The sequence below is a fragment of the Leopardus geoffroyi genome, chromosome C3 (assembly GCF_018350155.1).
Source record: "Leopardus geoffroyi isolate Oge1 chromosome C3, O.geoffroyi_Oge1_pat1.0, whole genome shotgun sequence".
In the NCBI taxonomy this organism is placed as follows: Eukaryota; Metazoa; Chordata; class Mammalia; order Carnivora; family Felidae; genus Leopardus; species Leopardus geoffroyi.
The window spans coordinates 33,015,704-33,038,054 of record NC_059338.1 but is presented as its reverse complement, the minus strand read 5'-3'; the positions used below and the strand labels follow the sequence as shown (position 1 = coordinate 33,038,054).

At 38.5% G+C, this 22,351-nt stretch overlaps 1 protein-coding gene and 1 long non-coding RNA gene across 5 annotated transcripts in view; one reads left to right on the top strand and one right to left on the bottom strand.

The window, feature by feature from the left end:
* The window catches only part of CRB1 (crumbs cell polarity complex component 1), a 208,120-nt gene that overhangs the window by 53,297 nt on the left and 132,472 nt on the right, over positions 1 to 22,351 (top strand). For all 4 annotated transcript variants that reach the window (XM_045456672.1, XM_045456670.1, XM_045456669.1 and 1 more), the window contains exon 2: positions 11,630 to 12,211. In XM_045456672.1, coding sequence (XP_045312628.1) covers positions 11,630 to 12,211 — 582 coding nt within the window. The remainder of the gene's footprint in view (positions 1 to 11,629; positions 12,212 to 22,351) is intronic.
* On the bottom strand, positions 3,600 to 22,175 carry LOC123586978. Its single transcript, XR_006707048.1, has 3 exons — positions 21,941 to 22,175; positions 19,873 to 19,959; positions 3,600 to 4,155 (listed from the first exon to the last, which is right to left on the bottom strand). It is a non-coding gene; the product is annotated as an uncharacterized LOC123586978 (long non-coding RNA).

Here is a 22,351-nt window from a genome sequence, read left to right as displayed (position 1 = left end):
AAGGAAGAAAGATGAAGCTTTTGGAAAAGACTTGTCTTTGAACATCAGATTTCTTCCTTTAAAATAAGGTACTAGGAAAATAAGAAACAAAAAAGAATTAAAGAATAAATGAATAACACACACACAAAAATAAAATAAAACTTGGCACACCCCAAATATTTGCTGTTTAAAATCTAAACTATGATTGAAAATGTTAGGTGGTTCACCAAAATGTTAAGAGCCATGCAATCTGTCAAATTTTTGAATGGAATTGAGGATACAGTAAACTTTGAACAAAGAATAAATTTTTCTTTGACAGCTTCATTAAGTCCTCTTTATTAAGTCAATGGTGTTTCAATTTACAGAAATCAACTGTGGCATTTGAAAGGTAGCTTCATAAAATATAAAAAACTGTTTTCTAAAAATACCGAGGACATAAACAAAAAGCCTATGTAAAGGCACGAGTTTGTTGTTGTTTTAATAAAAGCAAATCCAAAGTGAATACAAAATACAATAAAATAACTCATTAGCAAATGTTTATTAATTCATCTGTAGGAAAAGATCTTTTATATGGAACAATATCAGAAACCACTCAGTAGTTGCTGCTGGAAATATCAAATTTTATGTTTACAATTCCTCTTTTCCTGTCTCATTTTTAAGTGAAATTAGGTTAAACATATATTAAAAATAGAGTTAAAATAGGGGCACCTGGGTGGCTCAGTCGGTTAGGCATCCAACTCTTGGTTTTTCCTCAGGTCATGATCTTGCAGTTTGTGAGTTCAAGCCCCATGTCCGGCTCTGTGCTGACAGTGCGGAGACTGCTTGGGATCCTCTCTCTCCCTCTCCCTGCCCCTCTCCTGCTCACTCTCTCTCTCTCTCTCCCTCAAAATAAATACATAAACTTAAAAAATCAGAGTTAAAATAGAAAAACCCTATGACTTTGTATGTTTGAAACATCATTCTCTACCACAGCTAGCATATCATTTTCCCCATCCCAGGCTTCTGCTTCCCCAAATCCCTGCCCATCTCTCAGTAGTTTCAGGGGGAAAATACAGTAAAATATATGCCCCAGAGCAATGAGAGCAAGCAGCTGTTTTTGTACTGTTGGGAGTAATTGGGGAGTGTTTTGATCTGACTCATATGAGGCATATTAAAAATTGCCATTTTAATTCGATTTCAGCATTAACAATTGTTCCTTCCCTTCTGCTGACATTGACTTTATTTATTTATTTTTTTAAAAATTTTTTTTTTCAACGTTTATTTATTTTTGGGACAGAGAGAGACAGAGCATGAACGGGGGAGGGGCAGAGAGAGAGGGAGACACAGAATCAGAAACAGGCTCCAGGCTCCGAGCCATCAGCCCAGAGCCCGACGCGGGGCTCGAACTCACGGACCGCGAGATCGTGACCTGGCTGAAGTCGGACGCTTAACCGACTGCGCCACCCAGGCGCCCCTGACATTGACTTTAAAGTTAGTATCAGTAAAAATGAGAACTAGAGACAGAGGTGGTTAGAGAGCAAATGGGGAGAATTATGTTAGTAAACCCTAAGAAAAGACTAAGTATAGTTGTGATAAGAAGGTATTTACGGGGCGCCTGGGTGGCGCAGTCGGTTAAGCGTCGGACTTCAGCCAGGTCACGATCTCACGGTCCGTGAGTTCGAGCCCCGCGTCGGGCTCTGGGCTGATGGCTCAGAGCCTGGAGGCTGTTTCTGATTCTGTGTCTCCCTCTCTCTCTCTGCCCCTCCCCCATTCATGCTCTGTCTCTCTCTGTCCCCAAAAAAATAAATAAACGTTGAAAAAAAAAAAAAGAAGGTATTTAAATTAAAAAAAAAAAAGGAAAAAAAATGTCAGTCATTACTCATGCATGCCTCTGTGTGTGTGTGTGTACAGATACATACACAAAGTTTACACAGCAAGGGAAATCTTTAAGGTAAGGATTTGGCTTTGACAATTAATCCCCAAGAAATATCCATTGAGCATTTGTTGTGCATAAACAGGCACTGAGGAGAGCAGGTCTTATGAACAGGGAAAGCCTTGTGCAATGCTTACTTTGCGAGGTATTTCCCTGAGCCAAAATTTTGTGGTACTCAAAACATATAGGGAGATGTTAAATATCTTCTTGTGAAAACCAAACCCTGGAGAAAAGATCTTTTCTAAGTCTAACTGATGTTTATCTTCATTTGATCCTAAGCAAGTCTGCGTACTTTATGGGAAAAAATGTCTCTGGCATGTTGAATTAGTTCATCGACAAACTCTCCCTATAAGGATATGCTTGGGTTTGTTTGTTTTCCAAAATAAAATTCCTGCAGTGAAAATATGTTTGTGGATGATACTCCCCACCTCCTCCCGCCTTTTTTTTTTTTTTTTTGTTATTGCTATTGCTATATTTTGTACTAATCTAGTGAATTTTCTATTAGGAATGCAAAACTATCTCTAAACATAACAATAAGAGCTAACATTTATTGAGCACTTATGATATTCCATCAACCATTTAAGCTAGTGAATCCTCACGAAGACAAAAACTTTAAGAAGTAAATTTTACTCTTTTCTCCTTTTTTTTTTTTTTTTTTTTTTTTTTTTTTTTTGCAGCTGAGGAAACAGGCCGTGAGCTAGACTTAGTGTAGGTGTGTTTTACTTCAGGGACTTTGTTCCTCACCACTACACTGTCCTCTTTGTGACAAATCTCCTATGGTTGGCTAATACAAAAGTTGCCAAACATATTGATAAAAAAAAACCAAACACTTGACAAAAATTTCAGATTCTTGATGATGATTTTTAAATTAGAGAAACACTTGCCTGTTTCATAGGTAAGTGCATTAAAATCATCGAAAACAAAGGAACAAATATTATTTATAGTAATCTCTGGGAAACTAAAATGCTCTTCCCCAAAATCACCTTGTAGTGTTTCTTTGTTCTGAATAAATATATTCTTCCCTATAATTAAGCTAACTTACCAAAATGGCTGCTTTCCAAGTACACTGAATTATTAGAAAATACACCCACACATACACACACACATACACAATACATTTAATGCTTGGGCATTCATCTCCTTTGAAACTGGTCAAATTAGTTTTTACTTCTCTGAAAAATATTTATATGTATATAAACATGTAAATTTATATATAATAATAGAGTGTATATATATATATATATATATAAGTATATACACACATATATATGTATAGATATACACAATACCAAAATAGCAAATACAATAAGAATTATGGTAACCATACAAATTTTCTTGTTTTCTCCTGAACAGAGATTTTCAAATTGCTATTCTCAGCTCCTAGGGCTCCTTGGAGTTGTCTTTAGAAAGGGCAGGAGGCTACGTGACTGGGCCACAAGGTCTCCTTCAACCTGAGCTGGTCCACATTACGATTTTGTATACTGGGATTACTCATATTTTACTTGAAGGAGTACTGTTGTGCTTACAGAAAGAAAAGTCTGAAACCCACAGTTCTAGAACTTCTTACAACAGCCAGTAGATGGCAAACTTTACTGCAAGGAAACAGTTTGGCAGACTATCTAAATTGGTCTGAAAATACCAATTGCACTTCATATCCAGTAGTTTCTTGCTCTGGATTTAAATTTTATATGAAAGTGGGGAACAAAATCCTCAATGGCCATTTCCCTGGGAATTAAACTCCTCCAATTATAGTTTTAAGTATTTTTCAAAGTTTCGTTCTTAAGGTATTATTACAACGAAAATTATTTCATTGTTGACTAAGTGTTCGCACAATGTACTAGGCACAATACAATAATATATATAGATGACAGATTTTTTTCAATTAGGTGCACAAAACTGGAATAATTATAACCCTTACTTCATGACTTCATTGGGCTATGCATAGTTTATTTTTATTTCTTTAATTGGCTATTTAGCTATTTTTTAATAAGGCAGTAAATTGCAAGTCCTTTGTAAGTTTGAAAAATTATAATTTTCTTTTTGAGAGGCAGTTGTCTTTGCTTGTTTACTACAGTCCGCTCAAGTGTCAGTTAATAACGCCTAGGTCATAGGGGGCATTTCCAAGAGGTCCCATTAGCACCTTACCTATGGACACACCATAAACCCAGGAAGCAAGTGTGCAAACGGTGCCAATATTCCCATTTATCCTGGATGAAACCCAGGAAAAGCATGTGCTTGATAGATGATCTTGTCCAGAACGAGTACTGAAAACATAATTCAAAGTGTATGTGTGAACAAAGCGATGGGGGTCAGTGTGCATGACCAAATTATAAATATCCATTTTTGCTTTTAAAAATATCTTTATCAGAGGTATTCTGTAATACTTTAAAAGTCTCTAAGCGTTGTAAGGGAAACACTAGTCCACTTTTTGCCATCCCCATTCCTGCTTCTTACTCCTAATGTGCATTCTCCAGAAGCAACTACTTAAAACTCTTTCAGTTCTTTCTTACGGTTTTTATTTATATACTTGTAAATACTAGGCTGAGATTTTCCCTTGCTTTTGATACTGGCATAATCTATTGGAATCCTACTATGCTAAAAGTAGATTTAATTTTCCCGTGGTTTTCAACTACACACACACACACACACACACACACACCCCACAGCTCCGCTGCTTTGGTTAAATCATGTATTATTATCATTATTGGTATTACAAAGAACTCTCTGCAGTTACACAGTATATTATGATTTCATTTCCCATTTTGTGCAACCTTTTCCCTAGAATTAATACTGGGAATATTTTTAAAAAGAGTTTAGTTTTCCATTACTTCTCTATATGGTACTCTGCATTTTCCTTCTTGGAGCTCTGCTTTCTCTTTCAGCACTGGTTAATCTCTATGCTGGTAGCATACCTGTAGTACAGCAGGCAATTTTCAGTAAAATGTTCTGTTTCTTTATTAGAACGCTTGTATGCTAGATTCCATGTCTCTTTCTTGATTTACACTCCCACTTTCACGGAACCTATCTTCTAGAATCTTCCTGAAAAGCGAGTGTGTGAGGTGAAAATTTGAATTTCTGAATCTCTGTAAATATTTTTCTTCTCCCTTAACATTTGATTGACAGTTTAGCTGGGCATAGAATTCCAATTTAGAAATTATTTTCTTTCAGGATTTTTAAGGCATGTTTCTAATGTCCCCTGGCTTCCAATGTTTCTGCTGATAAATCAGATGTTATTCTGATTTCTGATGCTTTGTAAATGAGTTATTCTCTGTTCCACCTCAGAAAAATGATAAGGCTTGCTGTGGATTTTTTAAAAATTATTTTCCTATAGCACTTAGTAGAAACTTTAAATCTATACACTTGTTTTTAATTATGGCAACAATTTCTGTATTTCTGTCATAATTTTAAATTCCTTCTCCCTCCTCTCCTTGCCTCCTTCCCCCTCCCACCCCATTTCCTTTCTTCTCTTATTTTGTTTTTCTTTTTTAATATTTTTAATGTTTATTTTTGAGAGATAGAGAGATAAGGCACAAGCAGGGGAAGGCAGAGAGAGAGGGAGACAGAATCTGAAGCAGGCTCCAGGCTCTGAGCTCGAACCCACGAACTGTGAGATCATGGCCTGTGCCGAAGTCGGATGCTCAGCCGACTGAGCCACCCAGGCACCCCTGTTCTCTTATTTTGAAACTCCTCCTTGAGTCACTCTCTGGTTCCCTGTTGCTTCTACCTCCCCTTTCCAATCTGTTAGTATTTTTTTTTCTAGCATCTGGTAGATTTTCCTCAAAATTACCTTTCAAGTAACTCAACTGGATTTTTCATTTCTACTACTGTATTTTTAATTGTAAAGACCTCTTTTGTTATCTAGAAGTTTATTTTAATAACTTCCTATACTTATTTCATTGCCACAATATCCTCCAACTCTTTGAATATGTTAAACCTCAAATTTTCATAATTTTTTGTCCACTCCCTAAATTGTCTTTGTCTCATCCAAGTTACTTAAAAAATATTTTTTTTGTGTGTGTGTTCTGTTCTTAGTGTTTTATCTTAAAGGGTTTTCTCCATCTGGTAATCTCATAAAAATATGTTGATATTAAATAAAGAGGTACTACTGTTTCTTAAGCTGATTAGTGGATACAAGGATATTTGTTTATCATTATTTAAAGTATAATTGTAATAACATTTAAAGTATAATTAAAGGATAGCAATTCCCTATATGCATATATACACTTTACATATACTCATATATGTATTTGTTTAAAAAGAGCTATTGGAAAGTTCTTTTATTTCATGTTACAGGACTTTCTAGCTTATTAAATTTATTCTAGAGTGATTGGCCTGGGTCATTTCAATGGGGACACCCAATACCAGTATCTGTAAGTATTTTCTTTTGGGCTTATCAAGAGAAATAATTATTTCCTGCTTAGGGAGTAAATCTGGCTGCTGGCATTTTTAGAACTGAATTAGAAATGAGGATGGGGAGGGTCTCACAATTCTGTACGTAGATATTCACTTCCCCCCTTTTTATCAGACCAGAGCCAGCCACTCCCACATCACCAGCACTTGTGCCTTTGGCTTTGAATCGCCTTCATGGGGGAAGGGCAGTCATGTAGTTTCCTGGGATGAAAGATGGAACATGGGAATCTAACTGTACTTTTGGTAAGTTTTCCAAACAACCTTCCCATTTTCAGCACCACTTGAGTACCTGGAACCCCTAATTCCTGAAACTTTCTGGGGTTCCGCAGCATCAACTGGCTTGCTTCTGGGATTCTCTCACCTGGGATTTGCTTATTCTGGTATACTAAGTCTATTCCAACTCATCCATCTACAGATGAGCTTCCACTAATATGTATGAGTGTATGTATATGTGTATTTATTGCTGTCCCCTCAACCTTCCTTCTGGATCTTGTGAGTATGACGATTTCATTCCTTCTTGTCCTTTTTTTCCCCCCCTAGGACTGTTTCTATGTGTTATTTATTGAGGTATAATTTACATACAATAAAATTAACCCAATTTCGGGGCGCCTGGGTGGCGCAGTCGGTTGGGCGTCCGACTTCAGCCAGGTCACGATCTCGCGGTCTGTGAGTTCGAGCCCCGCGTCAGGCTCTGGGCTGATGGCTCAGAGCCTGGAGCCTGTTTCTGATTCTGTGTCTCCCTCTCTCTCTGCCCCTCCCCCGTTCATGCTCTGTCTCTCTCTGTCCCAAAAATAAATAAACGTTGAAAAAACTTCTCTTTAAAAAAAAAAAAAAAAAAAAAATTAACCCAATTTCAGTGGCAAACACATATGGTCAATAGCTATTACTACAATCATGATATAGAATGTTTCCACAGAAACTCTTTACAATTAGTTTCCTTCACCCACCTCCATTCCCTGGTGACCACTGAGCTGCTTTCCATCATTATAACTTTGCCTTCTCTAAAATGTCTAAATGTCTCATAAAAAGGAATCATCCAGCAGATAGTCTTTGTGTCTGGTTTCTCTTAATTAACGTAATACTTTAGAGATTCCTCCATGTTGTTCACTGGGTCAGTAATTTGCCCATTTTATTCCTGAGTAGTAGTCCAATGTGTGATATATTAAAATTTACTTACCAACTGATGAACATTTGGGGTTTTTCCAGTGTCAGTCATTATGAATAAAGCTGCTATGAATTTTGCAAGCAAGGTTTTGTGTGGATATTATGTGTTCATTTTCTTGGGGGAAATATCTAGGTGTGGGATTCCTGAATAAGTGTATGTTTAAATTAATAAGACACTTTGAAACTTTTTTCCAAAGTGGCTATGCCATTTTGTATTCCCTCCAGCCACATATGAGATATGTGACTGATAGGGCAGTACAACAACAGTGAAAGTAGTCTTTTAAGGTATGATGCATTACTAAAGATAAAAAGGATATTTTATGCCTATGAGGGTCAAGCTAGCAGGACAATGTTACCATGTTAAATTTCTATGACACAGGAATATAGTTTCAGAATATAGAAGTGAAAACTGTCAGAACTAAAATGAGAAACAGAAAAATTCATATTCACTGTCAGAGATTTCAATGCATCAATCTCAATGAAGAGAAGCAGAAAAAGCCCCAATGCTATAGAAGTTCTGAATAACACAGTTAGCAATTTGATATAATTGAGTTTTACAGATTTTCCATAGTTCAAAGAAGAAAGAAATCACCATGAAAATCGGAAAATATTTTTATTTGAATAACATTGAAAAGAAATCACATGAAATGCAGTAAAGCGGTGCTTACACAGAAATTTTGTCTTAAATTAATAAATTAGAAAGAATGCCTGAAAAAGTAAATAACAAGCTAAACTGCTTAATTCTTAGCAGAATTAAGAAAATAAAAATGTAAAAGCAGAAATCTAGGACAGAAAACAAAGATCTTCTGGAGAAACTATACAAAGTCGAAGGCCAATATTTGAAAACACTAATATAACTGGTAACACACAGGCAAGAATGATTAGTTACTGAGAGACAGAGACAGAGACAGAGAGGACTTGAATAAGACTTCCATTTTTTCCACATCCTGTGAGCATCTAGTAATGCCAATTTTTGTCATTTGCTCTTTCTAGTGGGTAAGTAGTGATACTGTTTTTAATTTCTGTTTCCCTGATGGCAAATAATGTTGAGTATTTTTCAATGTGCTTATTTGTTATCCCTTCACGTCTTTCATGAATTTTGGAAAGGAACAGAATAAAACACTTAATGCGAATATCATCATGTTTACATCAGAAACCCTACCCAGTAAGTATCCTAACTTCCAAAATAATACAGCAAAAAGAAATGGACTTTAGAACCAAACAAATCAGAGATTCAAATCCTTCCTCTCTTTGACACCATTCAAATGACTTAGTCCTTACAAAGCTTAGCTTTCCATCTGTAGAACGCTTTACACAAATATTGTTAGAAATCTATTTTAAAAGTTGCATTGGAAAGGCGTTGGGTATAAATGCCAATTTCCTTTGCTGTCTTCCCACACTAATTCTTTATTTCATGGCTTCAGTGATAATGCTTGATGATTAATGAAGGAAACAACCATCAGCATCACCATCACCACTAACAAAATAAACAAAACAAAAATAAATGGAAAACCAAATTTCATCAACGCCTTCCCTTGCTGGTGCAGTTAAGAGGACAGCTGGAGTATTCAACTGAGTTTTCTCAGCTTGGACACAAGAACTTTAAATGCTTCCAAAAGTTTGAACTTATTAAATATTTCTTCATATCCCTCCCCATTTCCTGCCCCACACCCTCTCACAATTTTCTTAGTATTGCCAAGAATGCCAATACTCCTCATGCGTTAGTTCTTTTGTGTGCAAATAATATCTTTCCTCCCTTGCATTCATTAAAAAAAAAAAAAAATCTCAAGTACCTTTTCTTCAGTGAGGCTTTTCCTGGTATGCTTTCCCTGACACATGTGATTTCACAGCACCCTTCCATGTTTCGGTTGTGACATGTTCCCCCTTCCTTCCAATATGTATGGACACCTGTTACGTGATGAGTAATATTGCAGACCCAGGAAATACAGACAAGGTTTCCTCCTTTCCTCCAAAGAACTAACATTCTAATGAAGAAAACAGAAAACAAACATAAACAGAAAAAAATAACAGCATATGTAACATAGCAAATAAAACAACAAAATTTAGAAAAGGAGTTCAGAGAAAGCTCTCAGGAAGTGACACTGCAGCTAAGATATCGCATTTGAAGATGTGATAGGAAAGCCAGCATCTCAAAAAAAAACAAAAAGACTAAAACTAAAGTAAAAGGATGATTAGTTGAGTTTTCTCATAGGGAGTAGAAAATGTTGGCTCTCTGATCAACCCTCCTGATAATATATAAGCATATGTTAATTTCTTTTTCTTTCTTTCTTTCTTTTTCCTTCTTTCTTTCTTTCTTTCTTTCTTTCTTTCTTTCTTTCTTTCTTTCTCTTCTTCCTCTTCTTCTTCTTCTTCTTCGTCTTCTTCTTCTTTACTGTTTATTTATTTTTGAGAGAGAGAGGGAGACAGAGTGCGAGCAGGGGAGGGCAGAGAGACAGGGAGACACAGAATGTGAAGTAAGCCCCCAGGCTCTGAACTGTCTGCACAGAGCCCAATGTGGGGCTCAAACTCACGGACGGTGAGATCATGACCTGAGCCGAAGTCAGACGCTCAACTGACTGAGCCACCCAGGTGCCCTTATAAGCATATGTTAACTTTCTATGTGTAGGCACTGGAGGAAAATTGTTGGCTGCCAGAAAGACTCCATAGAAGATAATTATGAAAATATTCTCACTGTTGTACGACACACCAGTCCATCATTTCTTTTAAGTATCTTCTCATCACCCTGCTTGTGGCCACACCAGGTTACAAGAATCACCTCTTCTTTTGCAGGAAGAGAGGGAAAAGATTTGTCATTACATATTTCTCAAAGTTTGCACACTATTTTCTCCCAACAATAGTTGATTTATGTCTCATATCCTAAGAGCAAACTCCCCGTTTTGTAACTTTTTTTTTATTACAAGCCTGTACTGTTGCCACTCTTATATTTGTGAGCAATACTGAGAGAAAGAAAGTAAAAATAAGAGAATGATATAGTAGATGAATCCACATGCAAGACAGTGTTTCATGGGAAAATACAATTGAGTTGAGAAATCATAAGGCTTCTAAGTATACACGACTGAGAAAATAACTATGCTGTAATCATAATCTATGCATATTTGGGGACAACCTATATGCATATACATAGCTAATGAGTTTGTCAACAAATTAAAGAATTATTGTTTTTCTGTTGGTTATTATTCCAATTAGAATTTCAAAAAAATGTATCCCTAGAACAGAGACGCATATAAAAACACAAGTCCATAGGAAAATAAAAGTGCATGAACTTGACTACATCTGTTTCCTTGAAGAGGGATTTATTTAATCTGTCATCTGTAAACTGTACATAGTAACACTGTGTTGCTATGAGGGTTAGAATAATATATGTGAAATACCTGGCAAGCCTTCAATAAATAGTTGGCACTCTATCCTGTTTTAGTATTTTCATCTTCCTATGCTTTTCTTTTTAGAATACAAAGGGTAGGGGCGCCTGGGTGGTGCAGTCGGTTAAGCGTCCGACTTCAGCCAGGTCATGATCTCGCGATCCGTGAGTTCGAGCCCCGCGTCAGGCTCTGGGCTGATGGCTCAGAGCCTGGAGCCTGTTTCCGATTCTGTGTCTCCCTCTCTCTCTGCCCCTCCCCCGTTCATGCTCTGTCTCTCTCTGTCCCAAAAATAAATAAACGTTGAAAAAAAAAAATTTAGAATACAAAGGGTAACTGTGACAAAGCAGTCATAAACTGAGTCATTCATTTGAATATTAGTTTTAGTTAGGCAATATATTCAGAGACAATTTTGTACGTCATTTCCCAGTATATTCCAGGATCCTCCATGGGAGAATGTGAATTTCAAAAATGTGTGTGTGTGAGGCAACTTAACAGTTGCTTCAATGCATTCCATTGCTCACTTGGCCCCGAGAAAGGGAAGTGGAGGAAAAGCAAAGAATCTGAAACCAGCTACTTTTGTTTCTCATTACCAACTATATGACAAACCATCATTAATGAAAGACCTCATCATTGGACATCATTTGCTAAAACTCATCATTAGAATGCAGCCAACTGTATTTCATTAATGAGTTTCTTTGAGATGCGTGGAAGCAGAGAGAAAATCTTTATTTTTACCCTCAGCCATTTATTTGTAAACATCTTGACATCTTTTATTTCCTTCTAGATTCCTCTGGCAATAAAAATGACACCAGGTGCCTTGCAAGTTCTTGCCGAAACAATTCTACATGCAGTAATACTTCAAAGGACAACAGTTGCCACTGTTCGGACACAGCGATTGATTTGGACGAAGACTGTGACAACACGAAAGACCCATGCTTCTCCAATCCCTGTCAAGGAAATGCCACGTGTGTGAATACCCCAGGAGAAAGGAGCTTTCTCTGCAAATGTCCTCCTGGTTTTAGTGGGACAACCTGTGAAACTGCCGTTGTTTTCTGTGGCACAAGCTCCTGCCAACACGGAGGTGTTTGCCATCAGGACCCTGTTCACCCCGTCTGCATCTGCCCAGAAGGATATGCTGGAAGATTCTGTGAAGAGGGTCATGATCCGTGTGCTTCTAGCCCTTGCCACAACGGAGCCGTGTGCCAGGATGGAATGGATGGCTATTCCTGCTTCTGTGTCCCAGGATATCAGGGCAGGCACTGTGAGCTGGAAGTGGACGAATGTGTCTCAGATCCCTGCAAGAATGAAGCTACATGCCTCAATGAGATAGGAAGATACACTTGTATCTGCCCCCGTGATTATTCTGGTAAGTGCTATCACGTTTGAATACCAGAGGACGTAATCAGCTTTTCCTTTCTTTAAAAAATTTTTTTTTCAATGTTTATTTATTTTTGGGGGGACAGAGAGAGACAGAGCATGAACAGGGGAGGGTCAGAGAGAGAGGGAAACACAGAATCGGAAACAGGCTCCAGGCTCTGAGCCATCAGCCCAGAGCCTGACGCGGGGCTCGAACTCACGGACCGCGAGATCGTGACCTGGCTGAAGTCGGACGCTTAACCGACTGCGCCACCCAGGCGCCCCTTTTTTTAAAAAAAAATTTTTTTTCAATGTTTATTTATTTTTGGGACAGAGAGAGACAGAGCATGAACAGGGGAGGGTCAGAGTCCCTTTCTTTAATATGACAGAAGCAGAGGTGACTTTTTGTCTTAGCCGCTTGTTTATGAATATGGTCTTGTTAATTCCTGCTGCTAGGAATTAGAAAGCATCCTAGACTACTAAAAGTCCGCTGGGCTTAAACATTTGCCAGATGTCACTGTTGTCGTTTTAAATAGAGCCCTTACATTATTTAAATCTGAAGTTCAGTCTAGAATTAGTGGGCCCTATGAGGCCTAGCTTTCCAGGTCAGGGCACTTCAAGTTTCGTCAAGAGAAGATTCCTTTTGTCTTAGCTAAAGTGTGCCTATCAGCTAATGTCCAAAGCCTGACATTGCAGCCAACCGGGAAAGCAGGCCATGGAACGGATACATGTTAGTGGGTTCTAAGGTGTGATCAACAGATGAGTGATGGCAAGGCTGATGTAATATGGTAAATGAGTTAAACCACAATTTTACTAATAAAGAAGTCACTTCTTGTTTAATTTCTTGGAAACAGTAAATAATAGTACCTCATAGCTATTCACCAAGTTTCTGTTGAGGTGGTATTTCAGTACAGAGTAACGAGTTGACCATTCATTCACTAGAAGGTTACGTGTTATTTATTACCTTCTCTGCTCCCTATCCTCCAGAACCAGTTACCCATTTAGGTCATTTCTTCATGGTGACCATCTCTGATGCACTGTTTCACTCTCTGGATTCTCTACACTAATCTATGCTTTCTCCCATTCATTCATTCTGACTTCTGCTCGCCACTTTCCTGTGCTTCCTGACTCACCTCGTTGTGACATTTTTCACATTTTAATGCCACATTTCCCTTATCGCTCGCCACTTTTATAACCTCCCGTGGTACTTGAATTTCAACTTGCCTTCTCTCAACGCTTTCACACTTACTTCTTTTTCTTGTCATTCTTTTTCCATGTATGTTAAGCAATATAATTATTTGTAAAGTATTTCTCTTCAAAACGTATACCAGTATGTCATTTTTCTAATATTACACATTCTGGAAACATCTCTTATAAAATAGCCATTTCCCTAGTTGCTCTGACGTGAAATTTGCTCCCTTTCCCTCAATCCTCACCTAAAACAAATATTCAAAATCTATCTGGACATCCAACATGTCTTCCAAGTTGAGCTTATCCACTGTTACCAGTACCTTGGCTCATGTCCTCATCATCTTGTGTATACTTACTATACAACCTCCTAGATTCTATTTCCGGCCTCTGCCTTCTCCAGGTTGTTCTGAACAGTGCCTCTGAAATCATCCTTCTAAAATAGATCTGAGTGTGCCATTCCCTTCTGAAGAAACTCGAGAGCTTCCCACCACACGAGAATAATTTTCACGTCTCATTAAAAACCCTCCACAATTTGTCCCTTACATTGTAATCGTATCTCCACACCTCCTTCCACCAGAGCATTCCATTTCCTGAATTGTCTTCATCTTCTGTTCCAATGGTTTCCCTCCCTCCCTCAATTCAGTGTCTACTCTGTGACGTTCTGGACTTTCAGTACTTCATTCAACTCTCGCCTAACTCAAGAAGCATTTCTGATTTACCATCTGCTGAAATAACACTTTCAACTGCAATAGTAATTATTTATCACTTCCATAGTGGTTTGCGCCTCTATTCGTGAACTTTGTCCTGTTCTTCAGAGATCTGTGTTTTTGTCTCGTCCCACTGAAGTATTACTTCCTAAAGGACAGAAGTCATGTATTATGTTTATGCTTTAACTCATCAGTCCTTTTTGGGTATTTATTATATGTCAGTCATTGTATTAAGAGAAGGCACTATTCCCAAAGTGCCCAGCATAGCCAATAATGGCTGCTTAATAAACTGTTACTGAATTGTTTTAATTTTCTAAATTTTTCCATACATTTCTGGACACCCTGTGTGGTAATGAAATTGAGGTAAACATATTAAGAGTTTACCTTCTCTATGCTTTGTGTTGGTAGAATGCTGTGTTAAGTGGAAAATTATTTTATTGATTGCCTTTAATTACAGTACTAAGCTAAAAGTTATGAGGAACAGTAAAAGGGGTTATAAAACAGTACTCCTACGTGAAAAGCTCCTTATCTATATGCCAAATCATCATGTCTATTTTTTTAAAACTGAGTTACAGCAATTGAATTTCAATGTTTAAAATTTTTGATTAAAAAAAAATAAACTTTTGTGGGGCTGGTGTGGGATTGCTTTTGTTTATAATGGACACATTTAAAACCCAGTATGGTTTAATTAAGATAGTATCTTCTATTTCCTGCTGCTAGTACAATATTGCGGATGGTGACTGAAAGAGACAGACATGAGATCAAAGAAATGTTTCAGCCATTTTAGCTACAGTGTTCTTAAATAGTCTCATAATGGCAAAACACAGCTTGAGAAATGATGTTTTACAAGGTATGTTTTTATTTTTTACATTTCAATTAATTGGATTGTAATGAATCCTTTCAGTGGCATAAATTTAGGCATAAAAGATGTCAAGAGTATATTCCAAATGGGAAATATAGTAAAATTCAATTATAAGACATTTTACTCTACAACGAATTAATTTATACTGTGGATAAATCGTATCCCTGCTGGGCCCAATGAAAATCAATGCCTTTTTCTCACCATAACGTTAGCTCAAAGCCCACAATGAGGTCACCTCCCTTGTCCAAACCCTGGTATAATAGAGTTGTTCCCTATTTGACTATGTTCTTCTCTTGCCCTGTAAGAAATCAACTAACTTTTATTATTTTAGCTCTGTTGACATAAATATAACTTGCTTGCAGAGTTTAAGTGACAGACTCATCAGGCAGTAAGAATTATGTCTGATATTAGCTGGTTAGGCTTATTCAGACACAAAGGTGTGATTTTCGTCTTGATCACCAATCTCCACAAGTAAAATAGCCTGCATTCTGGGAGCTCATCAGTGGCTCCCAGCCCTGGCTAGGCATTAGCCATTACCCAGGGAGATCTGAAACAAAGATGCTCAGATTCCACCTTCAGAGAGTCAAATTTAATTGACGATTCTAATGTATAGGTAGGGCTGGGAGCCAGGAGTTTGGTTTATGTGAACTTAATTTAGAAACTTTTCTTGCAATATCCCATCATTTAGACCCACAAGGAGGCTTGCTTTGCTTCAGTGCTATCCCATGGCGACCAGCGTTTGTGGTAATGAATGAGGAACCCAAAGAAGGTCTATAGGACCAAGGCCAATTAATGAGAAACCCAAAGAAGGTCTCTAGGAACAAGGGAAAAGCTGGAGTTGGGAAGGGAAGAAGACTATTAGTAATCAGCATGGATGCATAGATGCTCTGCCTGAACCCAGACCTCCCAATGAATCCTGGAAACTACTATAATAACCCAGCTGCCGTGTGCTACATCCAAATTTAGAGGATCATAAAGAACCTGGCTTACAGGCAAAAGCCTGTGCTCCTCAGTGCAGCAAAGTAAGAAAACATAATAAATTTTAAAAGACAGAGAGAGGGAGAAGAGGGAAAAGAGCAGTAGCCCGCGGAGAGGGGCTTCACACTGCGGGAATCCTTCTCTGTGCATGCCACTGTGCTTCCTACGTGGTGATTCATGAACTGCAGAAATAGGCTCAGAGAGAGGCAGAACTGGTGAGAAAATGCCAGGCATAAGCAAAAACTCCAACTTAAGCAGAAAGGAAGCAGCTGCAGACTTTTTGAATGGAAAGAATACATGAGCTCGTAGCTGCTTTTAGTTCAAGTTTATGCAGTGTACCGTTCTTTCACTGAGGGCTTTCTTAAAATTAGCAGATTGACAAATGAACAGTTTTCATGTTAGGGTGCCTGAAGCATGAGAAAAATGGGGCTACAAGAGGGCAGGACCAGGCCAATCTGATGCATGATGAAGCAAAACAGTGTAGGAAAATATCTTATTTCCTTCATTAAAAAATAGGTCTTTGGCATAAAAATAATCTTTTGGAAAATAAGAAAAGAAACACCATTAAATTTACTTATTGATTGCAAGATGCATCTTTATTTCAAGGATGACAACATACGAAAAATTCATTTTATATTCACGAAAATGTGTTAGTGTATGGAGACTAGTTAGAAGACTAGTTAGCACATGGAGAGACTACTCAGTTAGAAAGCCATCCAGACCAGGGATAAGACATTAGGACCTGGCCAGGAAGAGTGACTGCAGGGATGAATGGGAAGGTAGGTGTAGGGCTCACTAAGAAGACGGCTCACTTGGCATTTATTAAAGCCAGAATATTTCCAAGCTTATTTTATCCAAGCAAAACTTGAAATCTCTAACATGCAAAATAAGAATGCATTAAAAGTCCAATTGCCTATTCCAGCTCAATAAACTTATTTCTATCAGTAGTTCTCAAACTTTAGCATGCATCAGACTCACCCAGAGAGCTTATTATAATACAGGTTCTGGGGCACCTGGGTGGTTCAGTCAGTTAAGCGTCTGACTCTTGATTTCAACTCAGGTCATGGTCTCACAGTTCTTGGGATTGAGCCCCACACCAGGCTGACAGTGCAGAGCCTTCTTGGGATTCTCTCTCCCTTTCTCTCTGCCCCTCTCACTGCCCACCCCCATCAAAAATAAATAAATAAAGTTTAAAAATACAGTTTCTGATTCAGTAGATTTGTGGTGGGGTCCGTGCATTTTTAACAAGTTCCCATGCAATATCGATGCTGATCTTCTGCTGGTTTGGGGACCACACTTTGAGAAACCACTGATGTAGACAATTATGTGGATTTTCATGTGACAACACAAAGGTGTCTGTGTGTGTGTATGTGTGTAGTATTTTTTGCTAGTAACAGTCCTGGATAGATGATATGGATAAAAATAAGTATCTGTTGAGGGGCGCCTGGGCGGCTTATAGGTTGAGCATCTGACTTCGGCTCAGGTCATGATCTCACAGTCCGTGTTTTCGAGCCCTGCTTTGGGCTCAGAGCCTGGAGTCTGCTTCGGATTCTGTGTCTCCCTCTCTCTCTGCCCCTCCCTGGCTTACACTCTGTCTCTCTCCCTCTCAAAAATAAATAAATATTAAAAAAATAAATAACAAATAAGTATCTGTTGAATTCACCCAGCCATTAATGTTGTCAAAACACACAGACACCCGTATACACTCAGGTGTGTATATAGATTGAGTTCCTGCAACGTGCCAAGCATTGTTATAGGCTCTGTAAATATAAGAATAAAGAGGTGATGAAAAAGTCCTCTTCCATCTTAGAGGGAAGAGACAGACATGTATAAAATAGTAATAAATAAAATACATAGTAGGTTAGGTGGTGATAAGCACAGTGGAGAAAAGGAAAACAAATAAGGGGAATTAGGAACTGAACTTCAGGTACAATGACCAGGGAAGGCGCTACTAAGAAGGTTACACATGAATAAAATTCTAGATAGGTAAGGAAGGGAGTTAGCAAATGTCTTGTGGAATAGCATCCAGGCAGAGGAACAGCAGATGTGAAGGCCCTTAGGTAAAGAGTACTGGAAAGTCTGAGAAGCAGCAATGAAGCTGATGTGACAGGAATGGAGGGAGCAAGGAGAAGACATAATAGGGTCAGACTATTGGGGCTTGTGGGCGGCTGGAAGGACTTTCTCTCTTGCTCTTAATAAGATGGGAAGTTGTTGGATAGTTTTGAGCAGAGGACTGGAATGATCTGACTTACATTTTAAGAAAATCACTCTCCTTGTTATGTTGAGTATATACTGAAGGGGGTTGTTAGGGTAGAATCAGAGCGCCCAATAATACAATAGTCCAAGTGAATGGACTATTATTACATGGGAAAGAACAAAATAAAAGTATCAAGTGTTAACAACTTTCCCCCCTTTAACATTTAATTAAGATAGGAATGAACACAGAAGGATCATGGATCATGCAAAGAAAACGTGAGCATACCTTCCCTGACCTGCTCTCTATTGCCCTCTGGTGGGAGGTCTAGATTATTCAGGACAGGTCTATTCAGAATAGTTCCAACAACGGTGTTCCTCAGTAGTTTGTATCAACCATATTTTCATACAGTCTTTCACAGGCACACTTGAAACTTATTCTACGCCTTTGAATTACATATAAATTACTCATTTATAATTTCCTATCAGACCTTCTTCTATTAATAACTTTTTATGTTCTTCTCTGTGCCTTCTCCAATATTCCTCATCCATTCCGACAGACTAACAGGTATGATGTCACTAACTCTGACAGTCATTGGCACTAACCATTTCATTACAGTAGCATTTATCAAAAGCACAATTTGAATTTCAGGCAATGAGGAGATTTGAATCTAGGCTTAATGTTCTATCTTCTCTAAATATATTTTTGATCAATTAAAATACTTTTTTAATACCATTTTTCTATGACAATTCATATAGATAACTTAATGGTGATGAAAATAATTTGGGGGAAATAAAAGTACTGTGTATCATAAAATATAAGCTTTTTCATGAGAAAAATTGTTATTATCATTATGATTACCATTATTATTGAAAGTTTTTGCTGATTACAAAGTTAACAAATAAACCATTTGATGAACTTAAGTCAATTTATTGGGAATAATTATTAACAGTCCATATTTATATAAAGATATACAATATGTAAGACATGAGTTTTTTTAAATCTTTTTAATGTTTATTTTTGAGAGAGAAAGAAAGAGACAGAGAGCAAGCCAGGGAGGGGCAGAAAGAGGGAGACACAGAATCCAAAGCAGGCTCCAGGCTCTGAGCTGTCAACAAAGAGCCCGACACAGGGCTCAAACTCACAGACCATGAGATCATGACCTGAACCGAAGTCGGACACTTAACCAGCTGAGCTACCCAGGCTCCCCCGCTGTAAGACATGAGTTTAAAGGACACTTAAATATTGTTTCTGTGAGCATCTATCTAAATACCTCACATTTTACTCACCACATAATATATATATTCATAACAAATATCTTTCACACCCAAAAGGCAAATAATGACTAGCAGGCAAAAGAAAACATTTGGATTTCGTGGGTTGTGTCTTCATGTTATCAAAGGAAAATGACTGTTTTTCTACATGCTCTTAATGATGAAACTGATCATTTCTGTAGTGTCATATAAAAAAAAATTACGCACGTATTCAGGCTCTTGCTCAGAACTAGAGCCATCTGAAACAGTTTTATGAAGAAATGAAGTTTCTGGCTTTTGACAAGCATTTGTTGAATGAGCGCACAAAGTAACAAATACTATTCACTCAGCAAATATTCAGGACATGCTTCCATGGCACTGGACATTGTGCCAGACCACGGAGACATAAAAATGACGAGGACAAAATTTATCCCTGACGAAATACTCACAGTTTACCCTGGGAGAAGGCAGGCAAACAAAACTTACAATCGCTCTCTGACCAGAATGCTGACGCAGCACAAAGGAGCCAATGACGCTGCTTCGGATCAGGAAAATCTTCACAGAAAAGGTGGCCTACGAGCAGAGCAGCAATGCATTTCGTTCAGGATGTTCAACTGAAACTTCTGCCCTCTGACTACATTTATTAGTACTTTTATTGTATGAATAAGAACGAGCTGAAGAGCAAGGGAGAAGGACTGCAGAGGGTTTAGCGAGGGGTCAATGTCTCTTCTGTCATCTTTGCTTTGACGGCTGGTTTGTGGTTTAGCGAGTAGCTGTGAATGGCGTGCTCCATTTTAAACCCCCTTTGTCTGACTACTGCTCTTAGTGATTTCCTAGCCATCAGCGGGGTGGGTGTGCAGGTCTGAGTGAGGAGGGGATGAGCCAAAATATATGTAGTAATATGAAGAATGGGTGTAGTGGAAAGGCTGTGGAATTTGAGAGCAGAAGACAGGGCTCCCAGTCCCAGCTTTGATGTGTTCTAGTGGTTTCTAAGAAAGTGCTTTGATATTGATAAATAGTTCTGAGCTTCTGGGTCCTCACTCTAACATGCAGGCATAATATCAACTAACTCTCAGGGTCACGGTGGCAATGAAATGATTTACTGTAAGTTTTCCCATAAACTATGAAGCCATGAAAATGCTGGCTGTCACTATTTTAATATCTTCAAATATTGCTGCTAGTATAAATGCTAGCGTTTAACAATCTTTACCTGTACTTTTTATAGGTATCCTTTTCTTATACTGAATTGCTTTCTTTTTGGAATATATTAGAACCATACTCAGTAACAGATTAACTGAGATCATAATCTCTGTGCTCTATTTACATGTTTAAATGGGAAAGTTGCCATAGGTGTAGGCAAGAATTTAATTTCTGAAGCCACCATATCATAAAACCAAGGAGTTAAGAATGTATTAATACTATAACATTTCAAATATTCAGGAATGACAATCATCCTAATAAACAAAAACACAAGAAAGATATTTGTTATGATTAAAACATTATAATGACAGAAGTATGAAATGTAGAACATTGGCATATTTAGCACAAAATGCAACTATTACAATTTTCCTATTATGATCCCAAGGAACTTCAAAATTAAGCAAGATAGAAACCATTTATAAAAGTAGAGTGTTTTTCAAACATAGCATCTTGGAGACTTCGAAATGAGTTACTCCGAATTAAGCTTTATATATATCTTACCAATGTTACATACTAAAAATACACAGATACATACATATTAAATATAAGCTACTATTGAGGAAGTCATGCATATTAACTAGGAATATATTTTATTTATTTATTTACTTTTGAGAGAGAGAGCGTACGCGTGAGTGAGCGAGGGGCAGAAAGAGAGAGAATCACATGAGGGGCAGAGAGAGAGGGAGACCGAGAGAATCCTGGGCAGGGCTCAAGTTCATCCATATGGGGGCTCCAACTCATGAACCGCGAGACCGTAAGTAGGATACCCAACCGACTGAGCCACCCAGGCAACCCAGGGATGTGTTTTAAAATAAAATGATGTCTTTTGACATGTTCTGAGATTTATGATAGGAGTAAAGTGGGAGGAAGAGCATCCAGGTGGATTTAGAAAAAAAAAAAAATGTGTGGAGAAGGAAGGGTGAGTTAGTGCTGGGAGAAGCGGCAGGCGTGGGGAAGCAGAGTATTTCCGCAAACAGACAACCTTACTCCTGAAATTATCACTGCTACCAAAAAGCACAAGAATGCACTCCCCACTCTCTGCTCTTAGGGCTGACAAACAAGAGCCAGTCTTTCTAGTCCGAACTAGTTCTAGCCTCTAAGATTTTTCTAGAAAGATCAGAATGCTAAAATGGTGCCAAGAACATTCTTCAACTTGCACGGCTGATAGAAGCAGACAAGAGGACAAATAAGACAGGAATTAAGAAAAGCAGCAAAAAACAAGTCAAGATTGAAGGCAGAGGTTATTCCAGGGAGGTCTCTCTGGGAAAGTAAAGCCCGTAGAAACGGAAGAGATTGATTTCCAGGTCTCTAACGGCAAGTTAATAAAACTAATTCATAAAGAAACACTACATACCGTGCGCCAGGGTGTCTTGCCATTACCAGCGCCCACAGACGGGAGAGTTCGAGGGTCGTGGAGACATAAGGCAACTGCCCAGTTGCAAGCCCCGCCATCCACAGTGGTGCCCTATTTCCCCAAAGGCAGACGTGGGGGGACCCCGCTGCCTTGCCGGGCGGGGCGCGCAGGCCTGGGGATCCCCCCAAGTAGACCCCGGAAGCGAGGGCTGCCGGCGTGGCCACTGGGGTCTCCGGAAGAGAGCCAACTGCGCATGCGGGACCTGCTCCGCGCTCCGGGCAAGCGGGAATCCCGCCCGTCCCGGTTTCCGTTCTGGGCCAGGACCCGGATCAGGAGAGGCTGGGTCCCTGCCCTGGGATGTTGGGGGAAAGCCAGGCATCTGCCAGTGTTCAAGCCTGCACCTTCAGAAAG